At 39.8% G+C, this 13,661-nt stretch overlaps 2 protein-coding genes and 1 long non-coding RNA gene across 8 annotated transcripts in view; 1 reads left to right on the forward strand and 2 right to left on the reverse strand.

Annotated features, from left to right (window-relative positions):
* The window catches only part of LOC133553186 (MAM domain-containing glycosylphosphatidylinositol anchor protein 2-like), a 557,311-nt gene that overhangs the window by 116,587 nt on the left and 427,063 nt on the right, over nucleotides 1-13,661 (reverse strand). The gene's annotated exons all lie outside the window — the stretch shown is intronic.
* Nucleotides 1,348-7,373, forward strand: LOC133553189 (uncharacterized). Its single transcript, XR_009806869.1, has 3 exons — nucleotides 1,348-1,449; nucleotides 4,628-4,694; nucleotides 5,466-7,373. It is a non-coding gene; the product is annotated as an uncharacterized LOC133553189 (long non-coding RNA).
* LOC133553188 (sterile alpha motif domain-containing protein 1-like) lies at nucleotides 12,425-13,143 on the reverse strand. Its single transcript, XM_061901114.1, has 2 exons — nucleotides 12,747-13,143; nucleotides 12,425-12,669 (listed from the first exon to the last, which is right to left on the reverse strand). The coding sequence occupies exons 1-2, from the start codon at nucleotides 13,125-13,127 to the stop codon at nucleotides 12,607-12,609; spliced, it is 444 nt and encodes a 147-aa protein (XP_061757098.1). The 5' UTR covers nucleotides 13,128-13,143; the 3' UTR covers nucleotides 12,425-12,606.

Consider the following 13,661-nt stretch of genomic DNA (forward strand, 5'->3'; position numbering starts at 1 on the left):
TGTTCGGTGCTTATCCAATTTATCCATTGACTCCACATTCCAGAATCTGTAGCCTTTCATGCATATTTTTGGAATGTGAGAGAAGTAATCGGAGAAAACACAAGCAAGCATGAGGAGAACATGGAAACTCCACACATAAGAACCCTCGATAAAACACACATTTATCGAACATTCTATAATTTCTTTGACCTGCTCAGTGGCCTTGTGGTTAGAGTGTCCCCCTGAGATCGGTAGGTTGGGAGGTTGGCCGAGTCATACCAAAGACTGTAAAAATGGGAGCCCTTACTTCCCTGCTTGGCACTGAGCATCAAGGGTTGGAATTGGGGGTTAAATCATCAAAGTGATTCCAAAGCGCGGTGCAATGAATGCTGATTGGATACAGTTAATAATAAGGAAGTCAAGTCCATAGTGGGACCAGCAGAGATGTCACTGACTGATGCATAAGTGGTCCACCCAGCTCAGTGGCTTTATGGTTGGAGTATCCACCCGAGAATGGGAGGTTGGAAGTTCAAACCAAATACCAAATACTATAAAAATAGGACCCATTACCTCACTGCTCGGTACTCGGCATCAAGGGTTGGAGTTGGGGGTTAAATCACCAAAATGATTCCCGAGCGTGGCCACCGCTGCTGCTCACTTCTCCCCTCACCTCACATGGGGTGGAACAATTGGATGGGTCAAACGCAGAGAATAATTCCACCACACCGAGTGTGTGAGTGACTATCAGTGGTACTTTAACTCTACTTTCCATTGCAACAAAAAACATACTTGGTGACGTGGGATCAAGCATTCCTTTCTGATATAATACCGGACATCGGACACAATGGGTGAGAAACCGGAAGTGGAACTGCCTCGCCTGTCGGTGCAGCATGTTTTAAATGTTAAAATATTAAACTGAATAATTATATAATAAGCAAAATTTTACATGAAGATGTCCACATTTTGCATTGATCTGGCAATATTGTTATAATTGTGTTTCTTGGCTGCATCTAACAATGTGCGTCGTCAAAGTGTTGCTTGTTAGCTCTCTGCAGGACCTACATAATTGCAACTGGAACAGGATGAGAGAATTGTGTGAACGCAGACATGCAAATGTTTCATTTATAAACATTTTTCAATTGTGTGGAATTAACATGGCAAAGATGTACAGTACGGTTGCTCTTATCTCTTCCACCTCTTCCATTTCTATCAAGTCTATATTATTATACTCTTCGCTATTTTTATGACCCAGTTCCCCCTCAAGGATCATCAAAGATTTATTTTACAGCGTGTATCATCCAACACACTTTACCCTCGTGGCACGGAATCAAAGCACACATCACATTGCGCAACATCAATGCGTCCAACATCCAAAGTGTCCAAATCCTTTCCACTCCTCAGCGAAGATGGATCTGGTACGCCGCTGAGATCCTTTTGCTTTCAAACCGAAACTTTGTCTTGTTGGAATTGGTAAGGATTAATAATTGCTGCATGGACACAAATAGAAACTGCAGGAAGTATGCCAGTTTGCATATGATCCAGCACAACGACGCACAATAAAGTTACACTCGTTAGCCTAAGATCCAATAACGGTCCATAATATAGAATACTTTTTCAACTCGTTTCTTCTGCAACTTAACAGGTATGATTTGTAACATTTTTTGACAGATATTTGTGAGGCCTTTTTTTTTGCCCATAACCCCCTTGATTATTGTTTGATAAAAAAAATGCAATGTGCAATATTTTCTCCCAAATTAAGTGCAAAGGGGAATTTGTAGCATATGGTTATGGCATTATGAATGTATATGTACTTCTTTACAGGAAAACACTTTGGTTTTAACATGAAAACAAATTTAAGTGAACTATTGTATGAAAGGATATACAATATATAGTCTAATATTTACGTACTATTGGCTATAACAAGTTTAAAAAACGGTGGCAGAAGGGTTAGTGCATCCGCTTCACAATACGAAGGTCCTGAGTAGTCCTGAGTTCAATCCCGCGCTCGGGATCTTTCTGTGTGGAGTTTGCATGTCCTCCCCGTGACTGCGTGGGTTCCCTCCGGGTACTCCAGCTTCCTCCCACTTCCAAAGACATGCACCTGGGGATAGGTTGATTGGCAACACTAAATTAGCCCTAGTGTGTGAATGTGAGTGTGAATGTTGTCTCTCTATCTGTGTTGGCCCTGTGATGAGCTGCGACTTGTCCAGGGTGTAACCCGCCTTCCGCCCGATCGTTGCTGAGATAGGCTACAGCACCCCCAGCGACCCTGAAGGGAATAAGCGGTAGAAAATGGATGGATGGATGAATGATAAAAAAAAAAGCAAATCAAATATCATAAAAACAAATATCATTGCTTTATTTTTGAAAAAAATCTATGTGCGCCTGTCAAAAGGAGATAATATATATGTACATATATGAAAAAAAAATACATTTAATATATATATATATATATATATATATATATATATTTTTTTTTAATTACACTTTTCAGTCTTTTTATTTTTGAATCTAGAGTGACTCTATACTTATTAGAGCTTCATAGAAATAAACACGGACACTCCGGTCAAATTTTATTCTCGTCAAGTTTGATCCACAACTCGACACTTCAACAACTCTTTCATTAGCAATTCATCTTGAATTCAAATGCATTTAAACATCAATATAGCAATGCCAAATAGCCTCGCTTCTGTTATTATGTTGAGGCACATTAGCTAACCCACTTAGCCCCCCTTGAAACAGATAACCCTGGGTGGGAGACATCAAACATAAAAGTACACACGGCTTAACTGATCTTCTTCAAATCCTGTTTATAAGAGCAGAACCAAAGCAATGACTCAGAGGAGCTCAGTGGAAGCCTTCAGGCCACACGTTGACCTTATTTGCAGACTTACTGCTTAGTATACTATATGTTCTTTTTAAGGGTTTTTGAGGTCCACCTATATAGCAAGGGTCCAACTATAGCCAGGAAGTAAATTATCAGTCTGCAGGCCGCAAGGCACACTAATAAAATGTAACTCAGGCTTGCTAATTACTCATGGAGGTGAGAACAACATCAGCGGCGATGAACTTGTGAAGAGTCGCAACAACTGAGCGTTAAAATGCTTAATAGTTGCTAAAGCTGCAGGTCAGATTGACTTTGTCGCCAGTAAATTTGACGACAGACGGTTCCCAATGAGGATGAAAGCCAAATGACTCAACTTGCTATAGAAAATAGTGAAGATGGAAGAAATCTTAACACAACATTTCTCTTTTTAAAATTTTAAAGAATAGTCCTTGTAATTTATTTTAAAAAATACGCTATACAATGATTAAATGAAGTCATAAGAAGAGTTGCAATTTTTTTTACAAAAACAATTAGTGCAGGAAATGTTTTAGAACAAAGTTGGGAAATGACAAACATTTTGTTATGTTTAAAAATAATTTATACATGCATGAAGTTGGCATATTACAATGAAGATAATTTTGCAAGAAAAAAGATGCCTTTAATCATGGTTTTCATTAGCTATTAGCTGTACATTATCAAAAAAGCAAATATCTTGAGTTGCATATTATATATATATATATATATATATATACAATTACTAGAATAAACAACAATTGCACGATATTCTAATTAGCTTATCTCCACCATTTTAATTACATATTAAAATACCCATTAATAATATATATATATATATATATATATATATATATATATATATATATATATATATATATATATATATATATATATATATATATATATATATATATGTAGGTGTGGGAAAAATCACAAGGCTACTTCATCTCTACAGAACTGTTTCATGAGGGGTTCCCTCAATCATCAGGAGATTTTTTTTTAATATATATATATATACAGTATATATACATACAGTATGTATTATTTTGAGAAAAATGGGCTTAAAAATAATTTTGAAATTCACTAAATAGTAACAAAGATGTATAATGGAATCATATATATATATATATATATATATATATGTCTTGTATACATATACATATATAATATATGGGCCTAAATATATACATATATATATATATATATATATATATATATATATATATATATATATATATATATATATATATATATATATATATATATATATAGGCGCCAGCGCCCCCCGCGACCCCGAAAGGGAATAAGCGGTAGAAAATGGATGGATGGATATATATATATATTATAGATTATTTTGAGAAAAATGGGCTTCAAAAATAATATTGAAATATTGATTCACTAAATAGTAACATGGGGAAATATATTGGAATTATATATATATATATATATATATATATATATATATATATATATATATATATATATATATATATATAAAGGGAATAAACGGTTGAAAATAGATGGATGGATGGATGGATGGATATGTGATACAATATAAAGAGAAAGACAGAGTAATATTATACAATAAAGTAATATTTAGTAGATAACACTGAATAGTTTTTATTGATGCAATACCACATCTTCATCTGAGCCTTGCCATAATGAAACATGTTTTTCAGTTTTGGAATATGATTGCAGGGCAATCTCTTCCCATTATCTATGTTTTATTTGAATGCAGAATAAGTACTTTAGATTTACAATGCATGCAGATCTGAAATTTGTGACATTTTGTGTTTTACACTACAGCATCTATTCACACAGCAAGCAGCAGCACCACATTTGCTGGTCCGAGAGACTCAACATGTGGATCCAGGTGAGTGTTTATGTGTAACAGACATTAACAACAATACGTTTTTAATTAAAAGTGCATACGACATATGTTCCATGGTAGTACATCTAAATCAATTCCAGACACATTTTTTCACAATTATTTTTAAATACTCTCAAGAAATCCTGGCCTATTTATCTGAAAGAGTTGTCTTACTTTGGCTGCATTAAAATGAGTTCTTAAATGTATTTTATCACTAATAACATTATGCTGCAAGAGAAAATAATTGATATTAATAATGGTTATTAGCTTTCTTGCTCATAAACTAGCTTTCAGTGCTGTTATATGCGCTTTAAGCAATAGATAATTATAGTTAGTATAATAGGAAGTAAAAGGTTATATATTATGGGTCACACTCTATCTTTATATCATACTCAGTTATATTATATATACTTTGCTCATATACTTCCATCCAATTTCTATCGCTTGTCCCTTTTGTGGTCCCGGGGTGTGCTGCAGCCTATTTCAGCTGCATTCAGGCGGAAGGCGGGGTACACCCTGGATAGGTCGCCACCTAATCGCAAGGCCAACACATATAGACAGACAACTTTCACACTCTAGGGACAATTTAGTGTTGCCAATCAACCTATCCCCAGGTGCATGTCTTTGGAATTACAGTATATCATATATATAGTCATTATAATTACAGGGTATGGTAAAGAGGCAAAATTAAAAATGTTGGTATTGTAATTGAACTAAAATCATCATTATTAATACATCTTATATGTTTCATACCTGTGTTTAATTTTCTGACAGAACAATGAAGCAGTAGCGGCAGACTCAAAGTTACAATCCAACAAGCTGAAGACACATCTTCAGCTTCACCAGATGCCTGTAAATCTTATCAAAGCTGCCCCTGTTGATCCTGCTGACTGGTCACAAAATTTGAGTGATACACTAAGAAATGAATTACTTAGTTAAGTTATTACTTTATTCTCAGGGAAATTGTTTAAATTACTTATATTTTTGTCTTGCTTTTGTCTTTTAAAGTCTAAAAAATAATTACTAACTGGGTAATGCTGCATATAAACTTTTCTCTGGGGATGACGGGTAAACTTTTCTGGACAGACGGAGGGAAGAGGGAGTTTACCGGATGTCAGTTGGCTGATTCCACATTTATTAGATGCAAAACTTGTTTCATGCTGCATTTCCCCACAAAAATACATTTGATAAAAATAAAAAGCAAAGAATATTCATCTTTGCTTCATTTTTACAGCCCTGTGTCTCGTTTAATGGCAACAATAAAACGTGCAACCATACAAGCACATTGCTATGGAGTATTATTTCACGAGCTAACTGGTAAAATGCACCAGAATAAAAGCCTCATTATAATTATTATTGCCTTTTTCAAACCAAAATAGGTGGTAAAAATTAATGGATGGATGGATTTTCATTTAGATAAAAGAGCAGTACCTTTTGCAGGTCAATAATCTATATGTTTCTATGCATTAAGTCTGATTTGTTAAATCATTTGATTTCTTCTATTTTTACACCTCCAAGTGAAGCTCCAGTTTCCATGCTTCAACTCGAATGTGACTGTTGGCCATATGCAGTTTGGGTTTCGGGCAAATCACTCGACCGAAACTGCATGTTGCCTTCTACTAGAAACAATCAAACAAAAGCTTGACAATGGAGGTGTAGTTGGAGCAATATTCTTAGACCTCCCCAAGGCATTTGATACAGTCAGTCACCCCACATTACTTACAAAATTAACAACTTTTAAACTGTCGGCATATACTCTGGCCTGGATTATGTCATATCTATCTGGTCGGACTCAATGTGTCCGTATTGATAACACAACATCCAGTTTCACTGCAACTCATATCGGCCTGCCACAAGGCTCTAATATCGACCCTCTTCTTTTCTCCATGTGCATAAACGACCTGCCATCTGTGTGTGAGGATGTAAATATCAAGATGTATGCAGATGACACGGTTATTTATACTTGGGGAAAAGACACTGAAACGGTTGCCAGAAAACTTACAGCAGCCATGGAGAAGGTGGCAAGATGACTATATGAATCTTGTCTTACATTAAACATTAAGAAAACGGCAACAATGTATTTTGTAAACAAATATAAAATGTAATCCTTTTCAAATATAACGGTTGATAAGGAAATAATTCAAAATGTTAGTGAATATCGTTACCTGGGTGTCATTTTAGACCCAACACTTGGCTTAAAAAAACATATAAAACAGATGTGCCAGAGTCCTAAATACAACATAAAAACGTTCAAATGTATCAGGAATTTGTTAACACTGAAGGCAGCTCAAACTTAGAATGGGCGAATGTGGAAATACTGTCAAACCGCTTTGGGCTCCTTAAAAAGGGGTAAAAAAGCGCTATATAAGTACAACCCATTTACCATTTACCATAATTTAATGCAGTAAGTGTACAAATGTATATGTTTGATTTAAATGTTAAACTGTGTATATGAGACGTGTGCTACATAAATGTTGCTTATATATTGTTTAAAAAAAAAAAAAAGTAACATAAGTGAGGCATGTTTTATATTTTATATATTTTGAACCTTTTTCTTGTTGTGATGGGGTAGGTTTATATAAGCGTTGCTTCAACGTACACCCTTTCGGCTCAATCATTGCTCAAATGATTGTTTTTTCTTTTCTTGTTGTTGTCCTTTGTTTTATGTGAAGATTGCCGAAATAAAATACATTGATTGATTGATTGATTGATTATGTCTTGTTTTTATTATTGTATAACATGTTGGTCGCAGGCAAGCATAATGACTCTGAGGCCATTGGAAACTTTGCACAAACAATCGCTCAAAATTCTTGACCGAAAACCACAACATCACCTGTTTAATTCTCCAAAAATATTAATTATTAAACTTAGCTAATATTCAAAGTTTAGCATCAATACGAATGGCCCATCGATTCCTGAATAACACTGCACCAGCGCCACTCAAGCACTTTGTCCAGTTTACATCTGCTTTGACAACTAGAAACACACGAGCCTCCACCAGGGAGCAGTGTAGCGTACCCAGATGTAAAACATCTTTTGCACAATCAGCCTTTTCATATAAAGCCATAAAGAAATGGAACAACCTCACACCAAGCTTGAAAAATTTAACAGATTACTTTTCATTTACAATTGAAGTTAAAAAGTGGCTTTGGAGCAATCAAAGCTGCTCACACGGTCACTGACCGCAACTTAATGTGTATTATTTTTATCCATGACAGCATTTTTACTGTAAATTGTGAGGTGTGTGTGTTAAAATCATGGTTGTTTTTTGTTGTTTTTACAAATGATGACAGATGTGAACAAGAGCATGTATTGTCCTTGTGTGATGATGCAAATGAGATGTGGTTGTATTGTATATTAAGTATGTGTCCATGAAAGGGCATTTTATGGCGTTTCTTAATTTGATTGTGTGATATTGTATGATTTTTTTGTAATGATTTTATTGCATGATTTTTGTATCCCTTCAATTTAGGTAGCCAGGGACTGCAGATGGAAATTAGCTATTTATCTATAATCTGGTACAGAACATATCTGTCTTTGAGCTTCATGTTTCTGTGCATTGTCCCTTAAATTTGGACTAATCTAAATTAAACATTATTGTTTTATACGTTTTACATTGTTATTTTAATGACACGTGACACATGTTTTAAATATTTGCATGAAACAGTGGATGTGCCTGCACTATTATTTACACCTAAAAATTCATGTTTGTACTAAAAAGTATAATTAAAACATTTTCGCATTGTTTTTGTTTAACTACAGTAGGCATGTTTATATTAAACATTCCTGCAACTTCATTTTACACACTGTAACATTTTAAAATAGCTATTTTTATTTTTTTTGCACTTATTTACTATCGTACCATGGCCTTATACTGTTTGATTGATTGATTGAGAAGTTTATTGACATCATAAAGAATGGAATACATGTAATGCTTTAAAAAGGCAAATGGATGGCACAAAAAGCCAAAATACTTCCATTGTGGTCCATTAAATATTCATCACATTTGATACATTCAATAATAAAAGATATACAAGCTATAACATGTATATAAAAAAATATGTTAAAAAATGAATAAATTATGTACATATACACAGTATACATGTCAGGTGATTTGAAAACAATATATACAAAAAATGGAGGGGGGGGTATATAGACTATGTACATTACACTATGTACATGACTATGCACATATGCACTGTGATAATATCGTACCGTGAGATTGGATACCCTTATAACTATTTTTTTCTGCTTGTCCCTCTCAGGCTTGCGGGGGGGTGGAAAATATCCCAGCTGCATTCGAGCGAAAAGCCGTAACAATTGCTAAACAACGTTGTTGTTTGTGTGGACAATTGGACAAAGCAACTGTATTTCTTCAGGAACCAAATCAAATATTTTTTTTTTACTTCCTCACAGTGGTATTACATTGTTGTGGTCAGTATGAAGGACCTGAAGCAATTTCCATCAACCCATCCATTTTCTACAGCTTGTCCTGTTCAGGGTTGCGGGGGGTCGCTGGTGTCTATCTCAGCTGCATTCGGACGAAAGGCGGGGTACACCCTGGACAAGTCGCCACCTCATCACAGGACCAACATAGATAGACAGACAACATTCACACACTAGGGCCAATTTAGTGTTGCCAATCAACCTATCCCCAGGTGCATGTTGTTTGGCGTTGGGAGGAAGCCGGAGTACACGTAGGGAATCCACGCAGTCACGGGGAGAACATGAAAACTCCACACAGAAAGATACCGAGCCTGGGATTGAACTCAGGACAACTCAGGATCTTCGTATTGTGAGGCACATTCACTAACCCTTGTTCCACCATGCCTTGCAGCAATTTAAGAGAGCAATTGTTATAGTTTAGGGCATACAATGAACAGTTGAGTTGGGAGGGGGAATCAGCTCTGGCCAGCCCTGGTGGTTCTTCAGGTTCCAAGTACCTCTTCAGGCCATGTCCATTCACTGAAAATGCAAGCCCTCCTGCCAGAGTTTGTCCTGGTCATGTTACTTGACTGCAAATGCTCTCTTTTCAAAAGAAAGGCAGGCCTGCACATAGATAAATGGATTGAGGAATTACAGGCAACTAAGCACTTCTCTGCCATGGATGGCTTTCTTAATTTTCGACTACTTGGATGGTGACACTCGGAGTGAGATTACATTTTGTTCAGCTGAGGAGCGGAACGATCCTGATCAGATATTGAACATCTTAAAACAACTTAATGGCTCCATTCAGCCATACGTGACCTTACAGCAGGCGTATTTCTCTCAAAGGCAGGAAGAAGGAGAAACTTTGCAGGAGTTCTCCTTGGCATTAATGGCTTAAGTGGATGAAATAAAGTAATGCACACCTCGTGGCAGGTCCAATTATGTGGTGCTTTTTGTGATCAGTTCATTAAGCATGTTGTCGACAGTGCCATTTGACAAGACCTAAAACTGTTTGTCTGTGACCATCCAACTGCTACTTTACTGGATGCACAGGCTAAGGCCCTTAGGTGGGAGCAGGAAGGCTCCCTGAAGCTTGTAGGGAACATAGTTTAAGCCTTCCATACGTTTGTGGTCTTTAATCCAAACGTTGTGGTACTGTACGCTCACCCCCACTGAGGCCAAGAAGCTCCATCTGGAATTGGTGAGGTGATGGAGTTTCTGAAGCACCAGTGGCATCAGCTCAACCAGCTCACCTATTATGTGGCAACATTGCAGGCTCCTAAGCAAGGTGGTAGGCCATCCCGTAGTCATATTTGTCGGAGAAGTTGTAAGCCTGGTCATTATGCCAGAGACTGTGATGGGGCGCGAGCTCTGCCCCATGCCCGGGCTAACTCCAATTCTAGGTCCGATTCCTATACTGGCCGGAGCCTCTTCGACTTTTTGCCTGCAGGAGACACATGGTTTCAAAGAGTCGGACTAATTGCCTAAAAAACAGTTTTCACCCTTGGGCCATTAGGCTCCAGAACATTAGACACTAGTCACCTGACTCCACTGATGCCCTATTCTTTCAAGTAATCAAAGGGGGAGTCGAGGGGGAGGGGTAGAAAACTATTGTTGTTTATGCACTGAGGAAGGAGGAGTCCATCATGATCATTATATTCCATTATGTTCTATATGAGGCATTGTGCTTGGTGGGCACAAGTTCAATGGTGTTCACCATAACAGATTTTTTTAGTAAATAAGACTGCTTCCACTCCGGTCACTGGTTACAATTGCATGCCTCCAATGAGTTCGAAATTCCATATATTAGCTACTTGAAGCTCGATGTGTTATTGTCAGGTAACTGTCAGGTAGCTATCTAGATAGATAGATAGATAGATAGATAGATAGATAGATAGATAGATAGATAGATACATAGATAGATAGATAGATAGATAGATAGATAGATGGATAGATAGATAGATATTCACTTTATTAATCTCTTGGGAAGGTTCAAATTCCAGCTGCAGTAAAAAGCACTCAAAGATAAATAGAAAAAGAATAACACATAAGTTACATAAAAGTGATAGGGATACTGGTATCAATGGACTGTCTGGGTGTTGGCTCATCAATCCCTGCATTACTAGAAATTGATGTGAGCGCTTTTTGGTGCCTACGGCCCCTCTCTTTTTGACCTTCCTGCAGTCGAACAAGCTCTGGTCAAAATCGTTCACGCATAACAGAAGTGCCACCATGAGGCTATTCATTAGCCAACCACATGTATAAGCATTGCAAAGGTGATAGGTGCATGTTTGGAGCAGATCCCCAGTGAGATAGATACCTGCAAATACTTGCCCCAATCAGTTTGCCAGTCAGGCTGTCCTGTTTGAACCCCCTGAATAAGGTTTTCCCTAGTCTTGTCGATTCAGACAAAGGCACGGTTTACATTTTGGTGGTTAATGTGGGAACAACTGATGTCTTGCACTACCTTCGGACAAGCCTGGGGGCCTTGAGCAAAGTAGAAGCGGTGCCTGCGAGGGTGACTAAGGTTAAAATTACCAATACCATCATGTCAAAGCAGGTAGTGGACAGCTTAGTACAGGACAAGGTGGGGGCAGTAGATTTGTCTGCACTGGATCGTGAAGAACAAGCCGAGGTGAGAGTTGTATTGCAGAAATACTGCAATGTGTTTTTTGCACGTGAGGGTGACCTGGGGTGCACCAGTCTAGTTGCCCATGAGATTTCCTTGCTTGAGGATGTGCCAGTTTGGCATCGCGACCGGCGCATACCACCATCTGAATAAGAGGCTGTCCAAGCTAAGGTTCCAGTGTTAGAGCAGGACAAGCCAAATACAGACTTCTGTATACCATTTGGACTTTTCAAATAGAAAAGGATGCCTTAAGGCTTGTGCAATGCCTCAGGCACATACCAGCATCTAATGCAGTGGATGTTTGAGGAACTGGGCCCTCATGTAAAAAGAGTTGCGTGGCCATACTTGCCAACCTTGAGACCTCCGATTTCGTGAGGTGGAGGGTGGGGTGTGTGGGTAGGGGTGGGGCGTAGGATAGTTGGGGCCGTGGTTGGGGCGGGGGCGTGGCTGGGGGTGTGGATACGCGGGGAGGAGTATATTGACAGGTAAAATTCACCAACTTGAGTATTTCATATATAATTAATATATATGTTGGGATGTCGCATGGCTGCAGTTGTGTGACCTCAAGTATGCAAAAATCCAGGAGAGCAGAAAGCCGGTAAGATGATTTTAATTTCATCAAAGTAAAAGATATAAACAGAAAGCAGTCTTGCATGGAGATGTTCCCAACATGGTTTTTAACTTCGAGCACTGAGGAGTGCTCGAGTGAAACATAAATAGACCTGTTGATTGACCGCAGCTGAGGACCGCTGCCAATCAACGGCGAGTGTGACAAAAACAGTGCTCAGCGGAGTAAACAGGAAGTATGACAAAATAAGAGCACTGAACAGGAAACAAAGTACAAAACACGAAAAACTATCAGAAAGTAAGTGACAGATCGTTACAGGACCTCCCCCTCAAGGAACAGATACCAGATGTTCCCTGGAAAAGAAAAATGGAAAAAAATGTCCACAAAGTAAGGGAGGATGGAAGGAGGATTTGGTGGAAGGTCGCCAAACCTTGTGTCCCCGCAGCCAGCGAGGGAAAGTCAGGTGGCGACGGCGCGTAGAGCGCCGCTGGAACTGGCGGGGCGGGCGGCCACGGAACAGCCACATCATTGGCCGAAAAAGAGACGAGTGCATCCCGCGAGGAGGACGCCCAGGGCACGGCCACATCCGCGGCTGACGTGGAGGCGGGCGCGCTGAAGCAGGCCCGGAGACAGCAGACAAAGCGGCGGGGGCTGCAGCCAAAACAGATACCTCTGCAGGAGGCGGCTGAGGAGCCGATGTTGGTGCCGGCGTGGAAGCGGCAGACGTCATCGGCGGCGTGGAAGCGGCAGACGTCATCGGCGGCGTGGAAGCGGCAGACGTCATCGGCGGCGTGGAAGCGGCAGACGTCATCGGCGGCGTGGAAGCGGCAGACGTCATCGGCGGCGTGAAAGCGGCAGACGTCATCGGCGGCGTGAAAGCGGCAGACGTCATCGGCGGCGTGAAAGCGGCAGACGTCATCGGCGGCGTGAAAGCGGCAGACGTCATCGGCGGCGTGAAAGCGGCAGACGTCATCGGCGGCGTGAAAGCGGCAGACGTCATCGGCGGCGTGAAAGCGGCAGACGTCATCGGCGGCGTGAAAGCGGCAGACGTCATCGGCGGCGTGAAAGCGGCAGACGTGATCGGCGGCGTGAAAGCGGCAGACGTCATCGGCGGCGTTGAAGCGGCAGGCGTCATCGGAGGCGTGATTGTTGCAGATGTCATCGGCGGCGTGAAAGCGGCAGATGACGCCGGGCGAGGAGCAGCAAATGCTGGCCGAGGAATAGCGGATGCCGGCGGTGACGAAGCCCGGCGTGGTGCTGCTCTTGGCGGCGTTGGGGCTCGGCGTGGAGCCGGCGTTGGGGCTCGGCGTGGAGCCGGCGTTGGGGCTCGGCGTGGAGCCGGCGT

The sequence above is a fragment of the Nerophis ophidion genome, linkage group LG05 (genome assembly GCF_033978795.1).
Source record: "Nerophis ophidion isolate RoL-2023_Sa linkage group LG05, RoL_Noph_v1.0, whole genome shotgun sequence".
In the NCBI taxonomy this organism is placed as follows: Eukaryota; Metazoa; Chordata; class Actinopteri; order Syngnathiformes; family Syngnathidae; genus Nerophis; species Nerophis ophidion.

Excerpts from the sequence above, each read along its gene's own strand:
- LOC133553188 (XM_061901114.1), bottom strand. The coding sequence starts at position 13,127 with ATGACGTCTGCCGCTTCCACGCCGCCGATGACGTCTGCCGCTTCCACG. Across the intron at positions 12,670-12,746 it reads GCTGGCTGCGGGGACACAAG|GGAACATCTGGTATCTGTTC; the intron begins GTTTGGCGACCT and ends TTTCTTTTCCAG.